This window comes from Zymoseptoria tritici, chromosome 4 (assembly GCF_000219625.1).
Source record: "Zymoseptoria tritici IPO323 chromosome 4, whole genome shotgun sequence".
NCBI lineage: Eukaryota > Fungi > Ascomycota > Dothideomycetes > Mycosphaerellales > Mycosphaerellaceae > Zymoseptoria > Zymoseptoria tritici.
In genome coordinates this window covers 1,598,599-1,619,247 of record NC_018215.1, presented here as the reverse complement: position 1 = coordinate 1,619,247, position 20,649 = coordinate 1,598,599, and the positions used below count along the sequence as shown (strand labels likewise).

Sequence of the window (20,649 nt, the reverse complement as noted above, 5' to 3'; positions counted from 1 at the left end):
CTGTATGTCGTCCTTAGGGTTACCTACTTGGTTGCATGAACCGAAGTCGTGGGTAATGGACTCGAGAGAACACCCTAACAGGTATGCTTCCAAGTCAATGATGCAGGGCTGTTAAGAAGACATGCTTGATAGTCGTACAGTTGGGCTCACTAATCGGTCTCGGAAGACAGATAGAAAGGCTGACAGGCGTGCAGGTAAGTGAAGGGCACGCGAAGGTCGGGTGTTGGAAGCTGATATACAGTCGTACAGTACTCTCACTCAATATCCCAGAGTTCATCCTCATTGATCCGGATATATGGCACAGGGACTTGAGGGCCGTATTTCACCTCGCTGATCGTCTTCCCGTTGCCCAAGAATGCAAAGATATTGTCCGGGTCGTCATACTCGATCTCGTAGTGCTCGTAGCGAGGCCGCTTCAAGTACTTGAGATGGTGGAGCATAGATCCGGGCCTGTGTATCTTGTCAGTACATATACATACGGTCAGTGCTGTTCCCGGGCTTTTTCAACTCACCAAACGAAGACACGGCCGTCCCGGGTGTTATCCTTGTACCACGAGCGACAATCTTCTGCCCAGATGGAGTGCTGTGATTATGGGTCAGTACGGATCACTTCGACCAGATTCGGCTCCACTCACCTTCGCATGCCAGGCATCTTCATACGCATTCAGCTGATCCGTTATCTTCTGTATAGGCGCCATGCTCTTGATGCGATCTTCCTGCATTTTGCGGCAGCATTGCAGTGCGTACTCGACTTGTGTTTCGTGCGAAGGTAGAGCGCATCCTTGAGCCCAATTGCCTCGAGGCCCGTTGATGACGAAGTAGTTGGGGAAATTCGGATGTGCGATTGACGCATAGATGTTGGGATCTTTCTGGTCCTGCATCACACGGCCTCCTTCGCCCGTGATTTTGAAATGAGGCAGAAATTGGACATCGAAGCCAGTTGCGCATGCCAGAATGTCGACTTGGACTTCACGCCCAGACTCGGTGACGAGCCCAGACTCCGAAATATGGTCGATCTCACCCCAAACCACCTCGACATTGGGACGGGTGAGAGACTCGAGATAGTTCTCGACCGGGGTCAAGCGGCGACATCCAGGACTCCAGGAGGGAATGATCTTCTCTTTCAGGTCATCCCTGTCTCCGAGTCGCTCTCTCATACTGGCTTGTACATATGCTTTACCTTGTACGTTGAGGTCACTGCCGCGGTAGACATTGTCCCATCCGCTGGCCACCCCCTGTTCCAACCTGGTACGGTAAGCTTGGAGATATTCCGGATCTTCTCGAAATCGCTTCTTCTCTAGCTCTGTATACTTGTGTTTGCCCGCTGCTGCTGGGTCCATGGCATCAGGATCTGCTTCTTTGTTCGTGATGTTCGCGCCAAATTGAGGAGCAATGTACGTCTTGTTCCGCATGAACACCGATAGTTGAGTGGCGGTCTCTGCGAGCTTCGGCACCATCTGGATTGACGATGAGCCGGACCCGATCACTGCGACACGCTTGCCGCTCCAATCAAGGCCTTGTGGCCAAGAGGCAGAATGAGCCACGATGCCTTTAAAGTCTTGGAGCCCCCGGATTGATGGCCATTTCCATTTGGTAAGTACGCCTGAGCCATTAATCAAAACGTTGCAGGTGTCGTGAATGATGGTGCCATCTTTGGTGTTCTTCAATTCGACCTTCCAGATCCCTTTCACGCCGTCCCATTCGGCACTCAATACCTCTGTATTGAACACGGCGAACTCTGCAAGACTGTGTTTGTGGTAGAACTTCATGAAGTACTCTTGGATTCTAGACAGGAGGTCAGAGACGTCGAGACTCGATCGATTGGACAACAACTTTACTCCGGAGCATAAGCGTAGTAAGAGCTCCACTCTGGATTCGGCTCAAAGGGAAAGGTGTACGAGTGTGCAGGTATGTCGCAAGCACACCCTGGGTACCTGTCTTTGTCAATAAGACATTCGTATCTGACGCTGAATTACAGTCTGCTCACCTGTTCTCCAACCACGTGCCTCCTGGCGACGGGTTCTTGTCGTAGCAGACAAGCTCGTAATTCGTGAGCATCTTCTTCGACTTGTGGGCACAAAGCATTCCGGCAGCTCCCATGCCGACATGTATGATCCTCTGCTTCTTCGGCTGACATTGTGGGAAATCCGTGACTTGCATCGCGGGTTCTTGAATGTGAGGCATTCTGGCGGTGAGCGTTTTGGAAGATCGTAGGGTAGACTTCGGTACTGGAACCAAAGTTAAGTTTGAGCGGTTTGAAGATGGAAGAAAGAGATATATCGCATTCAATGGACGACTCAAGCCGTACGAGTAAACGTCTATCGCTTGTATGCGACCGGAGTTGGTGGGACGGTGGGGTTGAGCAGCTCTATGCTATCCGAGGTAGCTGGACATCAATCACCTCCCTGGACCGTAGCCGTCAGCTTGCATGGATTGCGAACGAGTATCCCAGCGTAAACAAAATTCGCTGGGAAGAGAGTCGGAGTCGGATGAGCTCGACCAGATTGATGTTGGTGCAAGGACGGGCATTCAAGACTGATCCGAGGTATCCATACCGTCGATTCGCTTTGCTAAACGTTGATTAACCTAGGTCATCCATGCCGTTTGATATGCTCGATTCTGTGATGGTAATCTCCATGTCCGCGCCGGCTCGGAGGCATGCTCACAATAACGTCCGATGCCCTCGACGCTGCGCTCGCAACGCGTTCCCAAATCAGACCGGACGACGATTTCAATACACTGTGCATTTACAACTGGCCTGTACAGCCGTGTCATAGTTCACCAATGGTCGGCACACTGATACCGCCCTTCATCATGGCATTCAGAACCGCAATCGCCGCCTCGCCCTCTTTCTTTCCCTTTCCTTGACTTGCCAACAGCGCGAACCGCAGGAAAACCTCTGTCAATGTGACCAGAATACTCAATGCAATCAAGGCGATAACGATCCACGTTATCTTGGTCATCTTGACATCTGCGATTGAGTCTGATAAGATCTCTGCGAGGTCGAGGAAAACGCGGCATCGCTCGTTGAGAACTTGAATCCGAGGCTTGATTTCGAGGTATTCGCGAACGGCGGCGTAGAGTGGATGCAGTGTGGGTTCGGAGTCCCAGAAAAAGCTGGGTGTGTCGAGCATGTTGCTTGCTGGGAGTGGATCAGTATGGGTGGACGGCATGTCGGTATGCAGAATTTGAAACTCACAAAGATTCACATCGACACGTCCCTGGAACAGCTGTCCGACCAGGCTCACGATCTCCTTCCTCTCCATCCCTAATCGTCCTTCAAGCGCGAGCTGGCGAGGGACATACTGCGCGGACTCCATCGTCTTCTGCATACGTTCCTCAAAGTAGGAGAGCTTCGTCGACTGTCCAATCGCGTGCGACATGGCCAATTTGATAAAGTGGTCACTTGTCCGCAGAGTGATCATGTCGTTGTATATTCGCGGCTTGTCGGCTTCCTCATCGTATTGGAAATGGAACTCTTCTGTCTCAAAGTCGCTCTCGTCCAGCGGCATGGTCATGAGCGGCAATGCTGATGGCGGCGCCAATGCAGCAGCTTTTTGCGAGAAATGATTGGGCACCATCTTCCCTGATGGCATGGCTGATGCCGAAGAGAAGGTGAGATCAGCCAGCAAGTCCCGCTCCTGGTTCTGCGTGAAGTTCCACAACACTGCTACGCCATAGCTGAAGATGAATAGCTCAGCCACTGTATGCGCGTTGGGATTGATGCCAGCAGAATGAGGAGATGGAAAGCTGAAGCCACCTGAGTCTGTACTGGCTCTCCGTCCCGCTTCTCTCTCCTCTGCCCAGGCATCTGCGAATTCTCTCATTTTATTCGACTCCGCTTCGAGCTGCTCTGCCTCGAGAACACTGGCTTCCGGTGGTGGTGACGCCTGGTAGGGGTTGGAATTGCCTCGCACGGAGTACTCCTCGCTCTCCTCGCCCCAGCCCTCGCGATACTGTCTTCTCTCATTTGCCTCGATTTGTTCGTCCAGCACGCTTCGGCCACCCGGATGTTTCACCACAGGACTACTGCGGACGCGATATCCGTCGCTGCCTCCGAGAAGTGGAAGTTGGTAGACGCAGTACAAGCAGTCATCGTACAGCTTCGTCTTCGCGCCGTGCTGATCCCGTACGAATGCCGCAGTCGTGCGCAGCTTGTAGCTTTGCGCCGTGCAATATGCCGTCACTCTTGCCAGTTCGGGATCCGCTATTCGCTGCGATTTTGGCAACCGCTCTGCCACGCTCTTTCCTCCTTTGCCAGGCAACTTTCGTTTCCTCAATTCGTCATCTCGCGGAGGAGCACTGTCGTCGTCCTCAAAGTCATCCTCTTCCGGCTCCTCACTCGTCTCTGGCAGAAGAACAAGCTTCTCACTCGTTTTACTGCTTCGCGCTGGGATGTGTGCGCCGCTCAGAGGAATGCCCTTTCCACTCAATTTCGGGTCGACAGGATGTCTGCCGGAGGGCGTACGATTGTGGTTCGGAGGTCGCGCACCGGGTGGTAGTCGTCTCTGCGCGGAGGGAATCTCGGACGCATACTGGAGGACGTTGTCGACGGAGATGATGCGGGTTCCGGTGCGTGGGGGAGCGCTGGGGCGGGACGGCACCTTGACTTCGCGGGCGTCGGTGACCTGGCGATTGCTTACGATTAGTACTTTCGCCATGGTTGACATGTACGACAGGCGCAGTGTATCTTACCAGGACGGTTGGGCCGCGCTTCTGACGAGGACCTGCGACAGACATGACACGGACGTGTGGCCGGGATCAGGGATGGCGATAATGTTCCCTCAGTCACTCAGTGATGTCTCATGGACCGCGTGAAGTGAATGTCTGATGTTAGTGCAAGATTGTCATTCCTCTCTTTCACGCATACAAAGACGACAAGCTGTCGATGAAGATCCATTGGAGGCCGATCATCCGTCATCGCCTTTAGCAACTTAGCTTCGGCTCTCATCAAATTGAATCAATATTTGAAGGAGTGAATTTCCCGTTTTCCTGTCCACTGGACTGGGCATTCTCTTCGCGATATGTTCTATCAACTTTTTCCCTGTACAACAACACCACCATGTATCAGTCGTTACGGAATGCACTCGGACGCATCATTCACAGACCCTATCAGTTCTTGCGCTTGCTGTCGTCCGACTCATTACTAAAATACACATCCCCAGTGGCCCTTATCATGCCAGTGGAGGTCAAATGCCTGGTCAGACCCTCCTCGCCATCTTCATGAAGCGCAGCTCCTTTCCCTATGACTTGCAGCGAATCGCGCATGATTAATTCGTAGAAAGATGCCGCCAGGACCGTTGCCGGAATGTTGACAAGGATCGGGATCCACGAGTAGCTGCGGTAGGTGAAGGCTTCTCTTCCATAGAAGATCAATGCAACCAACCGAGCGCCAAGGTCCCTCGCCATGTTCGTGCCGATGGTGATATCTGCAAAGGCCCAGACCATCGTTGCGTACGCAAGACCGATGACAAAGGGTGCTCCAGCTGGCGATACGAAGGGATTTGCTGGATCCAAGACTGCCCAGATCACGATGCCCTAGACATGATCAGCTGATAGATCAAAGGCATCTGCTGGAAGTGCTTACCAAGTAACTGCAGACGAAGAATTCGATCAGGAACAGGTACCCAAGGTTTTGTTGGTCTTCCGTCGGGAATGAAACCAGGAAACTCGCCGGACCACCATTCATCACCTCTCGCCCGCCGTCCGCAAGAAGTCCCGCCGTGTAGCTCTGGATCTGCTCGTGGTACATACCCATCAACAACAGACCCGCCATGAAACTCCCAAACACTTGAGAGAAGATGTAGTATGGGACTTTTTTCCACGGGAAGCCTTGATAGATGGCAAGAGAGATTGTGACCGCCGGGTTGAAGTGTCCACCCGATGTTGGTCCGCAGGTAATGATAGCAAAGGCGATGCCGAACGCGAACGCCATTCCGACCGAGAAGAGACTGCCAAATGCGGCATCCTCCTTGTTGATGGTAAAGGCCGTGATTGCCGCTATGCCGGGAAAGACGTAGAAGAAAACACCAGTCGCTTCAGCGATGCATTCTCGCAGCCAGCGGGGTCGTGATCGTTCAAAGTCCAACTTGCGTTGCGAGACTCGTTTCTCGGCGACGACATGGCGAGATACGTGCTTCTGGAGGACTTCGGTGGCTCCGAGTTCAAGGTCGTGAGTGTGGAGCTGGAGTAGATGTCAGTTTGCGCCTGAGTCAGTACGGGTCCGTCGTCTGAACGACTCACACGTTCGATTCGCGAGCCGTCTGCCATGTTGGCTGACGTTACCGGGAGCTCTTTGCTGTGGACCAAGAAATATGGGCGCAGGGTTGATGTTGGGGTACCCCACGAACAGCGGGAACTGGGGTTTACTTATGCCTGATCTGATCCTCTTGCACTAGAGCATAAGGGTCGTATGCGTGGCACCTTCTACATCCGGAAAGACGGATCAAGCTGCGAGGCGGGTTGGGCGATAGAATGTCCGGGTAGGATTCATGATTGCTGAGCAGAATGCCAACCGAAGCCGGTCGTTCCGCCGCTTCGAAGAAGGATTTATGCGACCTGCATTTGTGGCGACGCACTGTCCGGGACGCGAGCGGGTGAATCGGACGTTGTCAGTGTCGATGTCTTGCTTTGTACTGCGGGCTCCGACGATCCACGCAAGTGGATGGTGAGGAATGCGTGCAAGGCACCCCAGCTCTACGGAGTCTACATAGTTGCTTCGACAGCCGCATGAGAATTGTGCGCTATCCAGGTAGTCGTCATGGCCACGTGCAGTGCGGTGCTGCTCGCCCTCGCTAAGCTTTCAGTGGAGCTTAGTCTTTAGCTTGTGTCTTCGGATCGGCGAGCAGGTGGTTGGCCCTGTTCATGTTCCCAGTTTATGCAAGCAGAGTATTCGGCCGTGCATTGGCAAGGACATCGGCTGTTACGAGGTGGAAGTCGATCGTGTTTTGACTATGGGCATGGCGAATGGCGAGCACAAGTCTGCGGCATACCGCCCATCGCTGTCTGGTCTGCCAGCCTCAGCACAGCAACACAGGTCCCGAGCAAGTCGCGTTGAGACGCAGCAAAATCCGATGCTTTGAGGCAGAAAGATCAAGCGACCGAAGAGTTACTCTGAGTTGACCCTCCACTGCAGATCAATGCCGCACCCCATAGGTGGGGTGGCGAAGTCTGCAGTGGGGCCGATGGGATTTCGGCATGAAGCAAAACTGCGGTGCCGACGACTTCCAAACTGTTCGCTGCCGCCGGATCTGGAACATCGCGTGTGGTTTTCAGAATGTCTACGTTCTGAGCCGCACGAGTAGACGGCCAGCTTCCGTGAGATGTGAGTGCGGTGTGAAAATTTCGTATGAATTGTCCATAGGGAGATGGAGGTGAAGTCTGGCCATGGCCGTCTCTAGCTTGCCTGCGGACCTGTCTCCGATCGTTCCTTACGTCAGCGGCCACCTCCCGCCCTTTCAGTCCAACAATGCCGCCCACAACCACGCTCGGGAAGATTGTTTTGAGGCGTCACCGGTAAAATTGATAGCAGGTCGCCCTCGTGCGGGTCGCTTTCAACCATGAAGACCGAAGTCGGAGTCTCAATGGCTCCCAAAGTTCTGGTACACGGCTCCGGAGCAATCGGGTCAATTTACGCATACTTACTGCTCAAGGCAGGCTGCGAGGTCGCCGCTGTCTGCCGTTCAAATTATCAAGTGGCCAAGAAAGCCGGTTTCCACATATCCTCGGCTCTCTATGGCAACGACATCCACATCCAACCCACAGTCGTCCGCTCGCCAGACGAAGCCGCATCGACACGACAAACATTCGACTATGTGCTAGTGTGCTGTAAGGCGTTACCAGAGACACATACCGCAGAAATCATTGCTCCCGTCATTGTGGACGGACAGACCGCGATCGTCCTGATTCAGAATGGAATTGACATCGAGAAAGAATACAATGATCGATTTCCAAACAACACGCTGGTAAGTTGTGTGGCTTATCTACCCGTCACACAAACATCGCCAGGGCACATTTCCATGGGAAACATGGAAAAGCTAGAGGTCGGTCTGTGTCCATCATCCGATCATGAGAAGTTGGAGGCCAGAGGGTCAGCCGAGCGATTAGTCGAATTGCTGCGGTCTGCTGGTGGCAATGCCGCGTATCACGACAACATTCAAGAGAGAAGATGGCAAAAGCTCCTGCTCAACGCTTCCTGGAATCCAATGTGCGCATTGACGATGAGCCGTGATGTGGCATTGCTGGCGAGTACCGCGACCACGGAGGATCCAGATTTTGCGGAGGACACAGTGCGAGCAGTCATGAATGAGGTTGTCGAGATCTCACAGGCACTTGGCTACACTTCTGTAAACCGAGAGGCGGCGGTCAGAGTCATGCAGATTGCGAAAGCGAGGGTCGGTGGTCAAGGGATCGAGCCGAGCATGCTGGTCGATGCATTGGAGCAGAGGCGGATGGAGGTCGAGGTGATTCTTGGGAATCCAACGAGAACAGCAAGACGACTGGGGATAGCTGTTCCGAGGCTTGAGCTGTTGTACATGCTTTCGAAAGCGCTCGATGAAGCAAACCGATGGCGCCAAGCCGGAAAGAGCGTGGGAGGTGAAGATCTGAAGCGAAAGGATGGCACTTGACTCTCTGCCTACGAGGGAGGAGCGCGAGCGACGTAATAATAGTCTGACTCACCCACTACGCTACGACCTTTTGCATTGACTTGAGCCTTCAAAATAGCTAGGGTCAGCCTGCAGCGACAAGGCGCTCGAGACGAGTGGACGTATCTTAGTGCTGTCGGTACGCTGGCCGCAATGTCGGAAAGGCGGAATGTCAACGCACTCCACGTTGTGAATAACAATCTAAAGCAGTTTGTAAGTTCTTAAAGGGTACCTGGGCTATAGTGCAATCCGAGACTGCCTTTCGAGGCTCTGGCGATTTCTCCAGCTTTGTCGTTGCGCGGCTTGCGCCCTCGTCTGGGTATCGCTGACTTGAGTACCTTTTGCGTTCAGGCCATAAGCCAGTACAACAAAGCAGGCGAGCAAACCATTACTTGGCCTGGCCTCAGAAGTCTTGTCCTCAAATACTGCAAGATGTCTCCTCGCGCGACAGGTCGGCTTCTGCGATTCTGTCCCAATCTGCTCTCGCTGGAATTGAGATCAGCTTCCGGTATCGAGCTCGATTACGTGCAAAATTACGGCCACTCACTCCGCGGACATGGTCGTCGTCTACGACGTCTGGCTATCGATGCCGGTGATAGCTGGCACGGCAATGAGGAGAGACTTCGACATCAAATGCAAAGAGGTGCTTTGATCAGTGGGACTGGAAGTCTGAGAGATCTTGCTCAGCTCTTGGATCTGGAAGCCACACCTTGGATTTTGCTTTTTGGCCCTGAAAATGAGCATCATCTTGCCAACGTCCTTCCTGGGACTCTGCAAATGCTGACTCTCCTACCTTGCGCCACACGAGAAGTCGTGATGGATGTCGAGCAGGAAGTCAATCTCCTTGAAGCGGACTGTGCGTTTACAAGTCTCGAGACAAACGTAGCGAAGACCGCGAGTCCCTCTCCTGCCACTTCCTTCTCATGCTGTACAAGGTGACTGTAATCTTTCTATTGGCGTCGGAGCTCTAACCTTCATCCACAACGAGCCAGAGTTCTGTGAATCTTGTTGTCGCATCCACGGGATCATCGGCGACGGAATGCTCACCGCTTCGAGTGGTGAGCTGGCTGACAACGCTCCTGATTCGGCGGAAGGGTTCTGAGACTCATCGAGAGTTCCGGGCCTTCTCGACTGCTTGGGATCAACAGCGATGAATTACGTCGGGAGTCTGAATACCATTTTCGGTGGCAAGCTTACTGACAGCGGTTCTGACTCGACGGAACAATGCTGAGAACCCTGTCGACTTCGAGCAACTATCATCGACGGAGTCCTCCACGGTTGAAGTCTGAATGCCGTTTCCGGGGCTGGTGGTCGCACTGGCGGTGCAAATCTGATGGCGATTGACTCTGTGCGACAGTCCGAAACGTTGTCGTCGACTGCTCGGGATCATGGTTGACGACGTAAATTTTTACCACTTCCGGTAGCAAGCTTTTACTGTTGACAGTGTTCCTGACACTGTGCGAGAATTGCGATCCTTGTCGACTCATCGGGATCATCCCTTTGCTGGTAGAGCGCCGGCAGCGTCCAGCGAAGGCGAACATCGGACCCAATCCAGACCGGGGCTCTCATTGGCTTGGTTTGACTTTGCTGGGTCCGCGGTGTTCCCGGATGCAAAGAGGACCTCCATGGATCTCCATTAGAACATATTTATCGCTCCGATTCCAACACTATGTTCATGGCTCGTGCGCTCTCAAAGGTGGAGTTTATGCTTAAGGGGGTGCCGGCTTACTATTAGTCGTTAACCTTATTTATTGCCTCGGTTGTCGTTTACGCTTGCTCGATATAGTAATGCCGGTAGTAGCGTGTATTCGTCGCGTCGTCCTTAAGGTTATGTTGTCGCTCGCGTTGTCGCTCGTAGAGTCGTAAATTCACTAGATCTATAGATAATCGACGTCGGCTAGCTATTGCGGTTGTAGTATTGTAGATGTAGATGTATAGGGCTCGCGCGAGGGCTCGCAGAAGGAGGTTGTTGTAGACTATACTAGCTATAATAAGAGCGGCTAAGAATAAGGCATTAGCACTCGTAAGAGCATAGCGTAGCGTAAGGGTATATAGCAAAAGGAAGACATATAAGTATAGCTATTTCTACTAGACGATAGACGCTATTAAGGACGACAATGTCTATATTAAGATAAGGCTGTCGAAGGCAGAACTACGTAGACTAGCACTATTGCTCCTTAGCTATAAACGCCTACGTTTTGTTAGCTCTAGATTATATAGATATGTTGTAGAGCTAGAGTAAGCTCTATATCTTATGTTAGCTCGAATAGCGTTTCCTACTCGATATACTGCCCTATCTATAGGTCGTACTTATTCGTAGATATCTTAAGTCTTTAATAGTACGGTAGAGCTATTATTAGAAACATTCGGTAAGATGCTAGAGTAGTAGCCGCCGCTACGTAACATCGCTACGCTAAAGAGGTATAAGCGGTATTATAGAGGTGTAGGGTTTAAGGACGTATAGGCCTTTATTAATAGTACGTTCTTCGACTTCGTACGGCCTAGTAACTATTAGCGACAGAGGGAGTGTTATACTAGCTATTACAAGGACTATAGCAAGAAGTTCTAAGCAATAGTAGCACCGGATAGTCTAATTGTGCATGCCTCTTAGCCGTTCCTTAGGCCTAAGAATAACTTCTAGATGTTCGTAGATTCCGGCGTAGAAAGGAGGTTAAGGAGGTTATTCGAGGGCCGAGCGGAGGGCGAGATATACATATATAGTAATAGTGCATACCGTAGTTGTTATACTATTATCGAGCTATAGGCGGCAGTAGTAGGTAGCTATATCTATCTAAGTCGCAATTAGTAGCGCGCTAACTTCCTATACTCGTAGGCTCGGATATACGTAGAGTATACTTTTAGTACGAATTAGAAGCTCTTCGGATACGTAAACGAGGGCTCTAATATTAGAAGCGAGTGCTAGCCTTACTTAGCCTACCGCTTAGTATCGATGTTATTGTAGAACTACATCTAATATATAAGATACGAGGACGGAGCTAAGAGCGTATATTAGGCTACGTTTATATACGCACCTCCGTCTCTTAAAGATTACCTCGGTGCATATCGATAGGACTAAGGGCGGCGGTAGAAGGGGCGGTAGAAGGGGTAGTAGTATCGTCGTTGTTATATTAAAAAAGGAGGTTCTCCGCGGTAGAAAGGAATATTCGACTTTTAGTATATTTAGGGGTCTAAAAGGATAGGTAGAGAACGATATATTGCACTTTTTTATATTTAATTGCATTCGAGTTGCGTAGAGGAGTCGGTAAGTCTAAAGTTTAAGTTCTTAGCGCTGTTTTTAGTAGCTATACTATAAATTTTAGTAAAGGTGTTTTTAAACGCTAGATTTCCGAACTCCTCCTCGTAATAGCTAAAAAACTACTATAACGTCCAAATCTCTAGCAACACTCGACTAATATTACTTACAAATTAAGTAACCGCGTACCTTACCTTACTTCCTTCTCGACGAGCTTACTTACTACTTCTATTAATATATCTACCTTCTTCGATAAGCCTTTAACAGTAGCGTCGTTCGCCGGCATCGTTACGAGCCTATTTAGTACCTCTATTATGTTCTTCTATGCCTTAGTATTAGCCTTACGATCCTTAGCTATCTACGCGTTTACGCTATTAATAGTAGTAGTAGCATTAGCTCGGATTCGACGGTCTTCTTCTTTAGCCTTCTTTACTAACTTACGTTTACCTCTAGGGCGACTATCCGGTATTAACTAAACCTTAGTAGACTTCTTACGATCCTTACTATCCTTAGCCTCGCCGGCCTTATCCCTACTATCTACTCGATCGCGAGCCCTCTTTAACGACCGCGTCCGGTAACGCTCCTTATACTCGTCTTCCTCCTTTAGCTACTGTTCGCTCTTCGACTTCCGGTCCTAATACTCCTTCCGTCGCTTTATAAGCTCGATCTACTAGCTACAAAACTAGTAAGCCTAAGACTCTAGCCTACTAGTGCCGATAACATAGCGCTTTATAAGATCCTTATACTCTCGGACCTAGCCCTTACGAGTAGCGTTACCGAGCACCGTTCTTTGTAAGACTTTAGTCTTATGCGGCGGATTAGTCTACCGTATAAGAGCTAGCTTAATAGTCTTAAAGAACTTAGTAATAGTAGTCTCTTTAATAGTAGCTTCTATGTAATTAAAGATCGTCTACTATACTATAATCTGCTTATCGTACGTATAGTTAATACGCTACTACACATCGACATCCGCACTTCTATTGCACACCTAATATTGACCCGATTATTACCAAACACGCACTATTCGAAAGCCCTTATTAAGGCCGTTCTAACGAACCCGCATTTACCCCGCTGCCCTTAAAACCTACGCCGCTATTAGAGTTTAAAGATTTACCTTGTTGCCCCCTTTAGGGTGCAAATTTGGACCCTAAACTCCGGGATTTGGCCCCTACCTCCGAAACCTTATTCCGACCTTACCTCCCCTATACTCGAAATATTCCCTATTTAGGGCATTATATAAGGAAGGTTTATAACCTATACTATAACACTTTAATATACTACAATACAACTAATACGCCGCCGATTCGGACGCCGTGTAGCCCGTTTAAAAGCCCTCGACGAGAGCTTTTATTCTAGCTATTAAACGCCTAATTTAGTCGAATTTTAAAAGAGCTAAAGGCTAAATAAGAGCAGTATTCCTAGGATATATAAACATATATATATACTTAGTTCTCTCTATACTAGAGTTACCTATTATCCTACGCCGCCGAGAGAGGAAGCTAAAGGAGTAGTATAGTTTAGTAAGGACGAATTTGCACCTCTAGGGATAAGAGTAGTAATACTAGCTATATAGCTAGATACTCTATATAGAGTATAGGCCTACCTTTCCCTAGAGATAAAGGTTATCCCGAACCTACTACGGCTACCTATAGAACGCCTTTAAAGCCTATTATAAAGACGTATATTACTATAGGCTAGAGTACTTCCTAGAAGTAGAGGTATATTTATATATCTCTTCTCTCCTCTTTAAAGTATACCTTCTTTTATACTCCTACTTTGTATAGTAGGGAGAAGAGTGCCCTAGTATCGTAAGTAGGCTAGGACCCGAACGCGATTAGAAATAGAGACGAACAAGTAGCCCTCTCGGCGTAAGACTACTAAGCCTCTTTTTAAATAACAAACAATAATAATAAGACAATGTCGACTAAGACGGAAATAACAGACGTAAGCTTAGCCCCTTAGACTCTAAAAGCTACGGCTAGAGGGGACGAGGAAGTTACGTTTAAGTCTCTTAAAACCCTATCGTTGCCGAAGGAATTACTAAAAAGAACTAGCATTCCTTTCCTACCTAGGAAAAGGCAAAACCCCTTCGAATTTAATAGCTCCCTAACTCGTAGCCCTTCTCTCGGAAAGAAATAAATACTCTCTTATACACCCGTAAACGAGAAGATCCTACAAGCCCGACAGCTACTAATCGAAGTAGCAGGGGATCTAGGCAGGATTCTAGAAGAACAAACCTAGGTTCTCGACCTTCTCGAAGTCTTTTAGCACTTTACTAAGCATATAGACTTTAGGATAACGGCCTAAATCCTCGCAAAGTAAGTCTCGAACCTAGAAACGATAATAAAGAAACTAGTAGCATAGGCGAAGAAGCCTACTTTCGTAGACGTTATTAAGGGAGATAGCGGATCCGCTACCTTTACCTCTACCTCCTCGATAATAAAGACAATATAATAATAATAATAATAATAACAATAGTAGACGACCGTCTCCTAGAGGGCTAGCAAGCCGAAAGAACAAGTAGAACCGATACCTCTTATCCTTGTACTAAAGGATAAAGAGAAGGAACTCGACTAGATCGCAACCCGAGACAAAATTAACAACGCTCTTAAAGGCGAAGACTAAGAGCTAGCTATCCTTACGATAAAGAAATTAGTTTAGGGTAATATTGTCCTAAACTTTGTAACAGAGAAAGCCCGCTAACAAACGATCGATAGCCTTATTAAGGTTACCGATATCGTAGGCGAGGTATAGGTAATAGAGGACTCTCTCTAGTATAAGGTCGTAGTCTATAGCGTCTCGACTGCGAACTTTAATACACTAACGGGCCTATAGGATATTTAACAAGAAATTAAGACCTTTAATAGAGGTCTTAAACTCGCAGGCACCCCGATTTAGCTAACAAACAAAAAGAGAAGAAGGACTCTTACTAAGGCGACAGTTCTAGTAGGTTTTGCTACCGAGGAGGAGGCAAAAAGGGCTATTTAAAACCGTCTATACGTAGGCGTAGACAGCCTAAGAGTCGAGAAGGCGAAGGATCGTATATAATAGAAAGGGAGGCCCCTAGAACGTTCTATATATTAGAATACTCTCTACGGATTTTCTACGTTAATCTTAACTAATCTATCGAGGCTATAGAGTCTACCTTAGACGTCGCGGTTAAGTAGAAAGCCGACCTTCTACTAGTCTAAGAACCGTAGACTATAGAAGACCCGATAATAGGCTACAAAGAGACAAGATCTATCGCATACCGGGATTATAACTAGCTATTCCTAACGACTACGGATTCGACGATCCGGCTAAGAACAATACTATATATTAGTATAAGACTTAACGTTAATATCTCTCCTATTTTATTAGACGATAGCGACATACTTTCCTTTGTTATTTTAGACAAAAAGGGCAATAAGATCTAGATAGTTAATCTCTATAACGAGAAGGACCTTCGGGATACTAAGAACCCGCAAAACCGACGAATAATAGAGAGAAGCCTCTACCCTCTACGTAACACGTTCCTTCTAAACACTCTACTAGTAGGAGACTTTAACCTTAGATACCCGTCCTAGGATCTAAAGGGAAAGGATACTACTAGTGCCCGCGAATTTATAAAGTAGATAGAAGACTAGGGCTTTACTCTATATAATACAATAGGTGTCGGGACCTTCTATAGGCCGCACCTAGACGCAGAGTCGGTCCTAGACCTTACGTTTATAAGAGGATCCTTATCTACGAAAGAAATCGACTAGAGAACAATTCCGATAGGCTTAGACTATAAGGCTATATCTATAGACCTTATTAGCGCGCAAGATCGAGCCTAATAGAAGAAAGTAGTTCTAGATATAGCTTCCGCGGATTAGGAACTGTTTACAGATCTCCTAATAAGCAAGGTAACGTCTATTAACTATACGAACTCCCTTAACGACATTGTAGACTCCTTTACCTCGTATATTACCAAATCGATGCGGGGAGCAATCCTAGAGAAAGTAGTATACGCCTACGCAAAACCTTAGTAGAATAGAAAGCTACGTACACTACGCCGTACAATGTCTAGAACATATAGACAGACCTTTACCTATAGACGTACGCCGACGCTAGACGAGAAAGAGGCGTATACGAAAGTGAGAAACGAGTACTTCTAAGCTATTAAAACAGCTAAGAAGAACTACTAGAACGCTTTCCTCAAAAAAGAAGACTCGAAATCTATCTTTAAAGCTATATCCTATACTAGGAATAGCAGCCGAAGATAGATACCTATAATAAATAACGAAGATTCTTTCGAGGGGAAATGTAAGGCCTTCTCCGAAGCCTTATTTCCGCGCCCTCCTACCGAGGAACCTCTACCTAGCTATTAGGAAGCGTATATAGCTAGGGATTAGGGCTAGACTACGCTAACCGAAGAGGAACTTACTACCGCCTATAGTACGAAGATAGTAAAAGGAAAAACGCCGGGCCTAGACGGTATTACGTAAGCTATTATTAGTAAAGCGTACAGCGCTATTCCTATTACCTTTCTACGTATATATAGTAGGCTACTCGACGAAGGACACTACCCCCGATACTAGAAAGTTGCGACAGGCGTAGTTCTAGCAAAGTCGGGAAAACTAGACTATTCGGTCCTTAAGGCCTACTAAGTTATCTCTCTCCTAAACTATCTTAGTAAGATTAGCGAGAGAATACTCGCAAAACGCCTAGGGATTATCGTAGAGACGAAGCCCCTTCTATATAACTCGTAGTTAGGAGGGCGAAAGAAGAAATCGGCTATCGATACGGTACTTCTCTTAATAAATGAAATCGAGGAGAATCGAAGAAAGAAAAAGAAGACTTCGGTTATCTTCCTCGACGTAAGAGGAGCATACGACTACGTTATAAAGAACCGACTATTAAGAATAATAATCTAGTTAAGGCTTCTGTATAGCCTTATATATTAGGTTTAGTTGTTTATAAGTAATAGACGCCTATGAATAGTATTCGACGGATAGATATAGGAATTCTAGGATGTAGAGATCGGCGTTTCGTAAGGTAGCCCGATATCTCCTATCCTCTTTTTTATTTATACGCGCGACATATTCTTCTCGCTATAAGGAGTTACTCCTAGTTCCTACGTCGACGATATTAGACTATCTACCTCGTCTACGTCCCTTAAGAAGAACTCTAAGGTACTAGAACGTAAGGTAAGAAGGCTAATAGACCTAGGAAAGAAGAACTTAATTACTTTCGACCTAGCAAAGACAGACCTAGTACACTTCTCGAAAGGGAAAGGGTCCGATTGCCTAGTAATTCTTCTAAATAGCAATATTATTCGCCTAGTAAAGAAAGCGATAAGGTAGCTTAGGATTTAGCTAGACGCCGGTCTTACTTTTAAGGAGTATATTATAATAAGATCGGCATAAGCATAAGCAGCATTCTATTAATTAGAAAGACTAGTAAATACTAAACGCGGTCTATCTTCTATATCGTTAAGAAAGATCTACCTAGCCTACATTACTATAATAGTAGACTACGGGGCCCCGGTTTAGTAGCAGTCGAAAAAGAGCATAAAACCTCTAGTATCTCTATAAAGTAAAGCTTATAGAAAGATCCTAGGCGTTTTCCGTACCGCCCTAAACGTCCTATCCGAAGTAGAGTTAAATCTCTTCCCCCCGGATCTACGCCTAGAGAGATAGTTAATTTTATACTCTCTACGTATAGTAAAGCTACCCGAAAACTACCCCGTAAGACTCGCTATCTAAAGCGCGCCTTCGGATACGCGAGAAGTCCGATACGAGGACTCGAGAGAGATACTTCCGTAAAAACGATAGAGAATATAGATACAACTACTCTATTATCGACTCCGACAATACAAGCATTTCGTAGAATACGAGAGGGCTAACTACGCAAAAGACGATCTCTTTAGCGTCTAGAAAACCCGATACGAAATAGTAAGACAACGGGAGATTAATAAGGTACCTAGGAATATAAATAGCTACCTTAGTCGATTTCTATAGAGCTCGCTAGGAAAATATAGAATAGGAGGAAGACGCGCTTTAACTAGTGCCTTCTATACTATCCTATTAGGACACGGATACCTAAAGTCCTATCTCTATCGCTTTAGACACGTAACGACGCTAGACTACCCTTGCGGACGACGAGAAACAGCAGAACACCTCGTATGTAGCTACTCTATCTACGATGTATTTAGGCTACTACCGCTACGATAAGCACAATCTCTACTAGAAATAGTAGAAGATAAGGAACTCCGGAAACACCTTACTACCTTTCTCTCGGATATAAAGATTGCTTCTAGGTCCTAGCACCTAGCAAGAGGCGAAGACGAGACCGTCTAGCCTACACTCCTTTTACTTTTCCTTATTTGTCTTTCTTTAAAGTCCTTCGATACTAGCTTACTACTATCCTAGGCACGGGTCTTTCCCTAAGGTTAAGAGATACAAGAGAACAACGATTGTACATAGATAGACTGCTATCGCGAGACAGCCGTCCTACATAGTTATAGACTCCTATAGGACGTAAATGGAACAAACAAACAAACAAACAAACAACAAACAATACGCTACTACTCTAGCTTCTTAAGCACCGCTCTACGTTAACTAATCTTCGGCATTTTAACTAGTAATCTATTGCTATTATCTTCCTCGTCCGGATTGCTCGTATCTATTACCTCTACCTCCTACTTCTACCTCGGACCCGGCGTTATTATTACCTAGGAATTATCCGACATAAGCACTACTAGCTTAGCCGAGCTTCCTTTAACCGGCACTACGACTAGCTCTACGACTAGCCGGTAAGCGATAGGCTAGTAAGCGATAGGCTAGTATTAGTGTCGCGGCTATAGCAATAGACTCGAGTCTATACGAATCGTAGGCCCTACTAGTGTTATAACGCTATTATGCTCCTTATAGCGTAATAGCATATACTAGACTTAATAGTATTTATAATAGCTCGGCCGTAGCTACTCGTAGCGATATCCTTACTATTGCCGCTATTGCTCGAAGGCGCGCTGCTGCTCGAAGGCGCGCTGCTGCTCGAGGGTATAGTGTTGCTGCCCTTGCTAACGCCGCTCTAAAGGGCTCGAGCCGGTAAACGTATTACTAATAAGGACGTCGCCGTAGTAGACCGAGGGGGGCAATAGTAGTATCGTCCGCTGCCCTTATAATAACGAGTCGCTATAGTAAGCCGCTTAAGGGCCGAACTAATTGTATTGCGAGCACATAGTAGTACTAGTATTAGTATTAGTAAGGGTGTACGAGAACGCTAACGTAACGCGTAAACGATACGACATACATACAACCTTCCGGCTCTAGCGGCAACAACATCTACTATTCCTATTGCGGCGCTAACGAGCTAGTTAGTCGTCCGACTAGCGTAGTTAGAGGTGTTACTAGATCACCGCACCGGATTACCACACGAGGTTAAGCGTCAAATAAGGTGAGTTCACGCCATTCATGGACCGGAGGTTTAATCACTACGCTAACCACCTTGTGTCGATTCGGACAGGAAATGAGACGATAAATATGTTCTATTATTCCACCGACGACCTTTCTGATGTGCGAGAGATCTGGACTTTGTCGACATCCCGGAGTGCTGAGAGGGACTGTCTCATACATACGGGAATCTGTGGTATACGCTCGAACGACTCCTGGCGAGATCATGGCGAGTCCCTCGATTTCAATCCGACTATATTGCTTCATGGAGGATCACCTCCGCGTTCTGGGGAACAGCGGACATGGTATGGTCCTGCCAACGTGTCTGTTCTGCCTGGGTGAGTCACTATGTTGGGCATCTTCCTCATCTTCCTGCGCTGTCATTTGACAGCGCAGGGTTATGCTGCTCGTAGTTTAACAAGCTTCAATTCAACGCATCCAAGCTTGTTAGGAACTCTCCTTCGTAGAGTGAACTCATAGACCGAGCTTTCGATCCATCCATCTCTGTACCTGGTCGATGATGGTACGTGCAAATCGCTAGGTTCTGCGACTCGGAGAGGTTGTCTCACGACCCTGGGCTGTTCGTCGGACCGTCAATTCATGCCATTGGGACGTAGTGTCCATCTGCAGCGCTGAATACACGGGATCCATTCGATGCTCTCTTCAGCGGCTACAGATCTTCGAGCACGTACGGTTCCGGGAATGCATATCTTCAGCAACCCCAGTCTTGATGCGCTCCAATGAATATGGTTTGCACACGTCGCAGGATGTAAGCTTTGACGGTGCCCGATGGTGTGACTGTCCCCGATGCGCGTGACTGTCTGGCGTGACTGTCTGACAACGAGTCACAATCTGAAGGTGGGCAGATTCTCCACCAACGAGAGGCCATGCGGATGTGCCTGATGGTAAGACGAATTTCCTTCCCCCAGGCGTAGATCCCTCCGCCATTCCTGCCCTGCAATGCCATTGCCTGAGTACCTCCTGTCACCGATATGGTCCATGTTCATCAGGCGATGGGGAGCACGCCAGCGGGATGAAGACCTTTGGCTGTCGTGTGCAAGGCGGTGACCGGACCTTCAGCCAGCCGAGATGAGACATTGAAGCTCATCGAACGTTGCACCCCTCGTCGATAATTGACGCTTTTGATTTCCGTAATTGACGCTTTTGCCAGTCACGTGCACGGGACTGGCATCCACGCGTGTCGCGTTCCTCACCTGTTTTTGCAGTGATAATAGACAGTTTCTGATCGCTGTCCTACGCCCTCGTCGTCGCCGTGGTATACTATGCCTCCTATTATTTCCGCTGTATCCGCCGCCACCGCTAGCTCTACCGC

At 48.0% G+C, this 20,649-nt stretch overlaps 5 protein-coding genes across 5 annotated transcripts; 2 read left to right on the top strand and 3 right to left on the bottom strand.

The window, feature by feature from the left end:
- Nucleotides 1-217: 217 nt before the first annotated feature.
- MYCGRDRAFT_71174 (uncharacterized protein) lies at nt 218-2,160 on the bottom strand (the record flags this gene model as incomplete). Its single annotated transcript, XM_003852960.1, has 5 exons — nt 218-450; nt 513-583; nt 636-1,785; nt 1,839-1,934; nt 1,988-2,160. The coding sequence occupies 5 exons, from the start codon at nt 2,158-2,160 to the stop codon at nt 255-257; spliced, it is 1,686 nt and encodes a 561-aa protein (XP_003853008.1).
- A 611-nt stretch (nt 2,161-2,771) lies between these two features.
- Nucleotides 2,772-4,842, bottom strand: MYCGRDRAFT_71171 (uncharacterized protein; the record flags this gene model as incomplete). The annotated part of the gene is made up of 3 exons (XM_003852959.1): nt 2,772-3,142; nt 3,200-4,628; nt 4,696-4,842. The coding sequence occupies 3 exons, from the start codon at nt 4,738-4,740 to the stop codon at nt 2,772-2,774; spliced, it is 1,845 nt and encodes a 614-aa protein (XP_003853007.1).
- A 270-nt stretch (nt 4,843-5,112) lies between these two features.
- MYCGRDRAFT_92589 (uncharacterized protein) lies at nt 5,113-6,270 on the bottom strand (the record flags this gene model as incomplete). Its single annotated transcript, XM_003852958.1, has 3 exons — nt 5,113-5,538; nt 5,588-6,184; nt 6,244-6,270. 3 exons carry the CDS (start codon nt 6,268-6,270, stop codon nt 5,113-5,115), a joined length of 1,050 nt encoding a protein of 349 aa, XP_003853006.1.
- A 1,239-nt stretch (nt 6,271-7,509) lies between these two features.
- On the top strand, nt 7,510-8,627 carry MYCGRDRAFT_71170 (uncharacterized protein; the record flags this gene model as incomplete). Its single annotated transcript, XM_003853352.1, has 1 exon — nt 7,510-8,627. The coding sequence occupies one exon, from the start codon at nt 7,560-7,562 to the stop codon at nt 8,625-8,627; it is 1,068 nt and encodes a 355-aa protein (XP_003853400.1).
- A 171-nt stretch (nt 8,628-8,798) lies between these two features.
- MYCGRDRAFT_92587 (uncharacterized protein) lies at nt 8,799-10,049 on the top strand (the record flags this gene model as incomplete). Its single annotated transcript, XM_003853353.1, has 3 exons — nt 8,799-8,858; nt 8,997-9,501; nt 10,003-10,049. The coding sequence occupies 3 exons, from the start codon at nt 8,799-8,801 to the stop codon at nt 10,047-10,049; spliced, it is 612 nt and encodes a 203-aa protein (XP_003853401.1).
- Nucleotides 10,050-20,649: the final 10,600 nt, after the last annotated feature.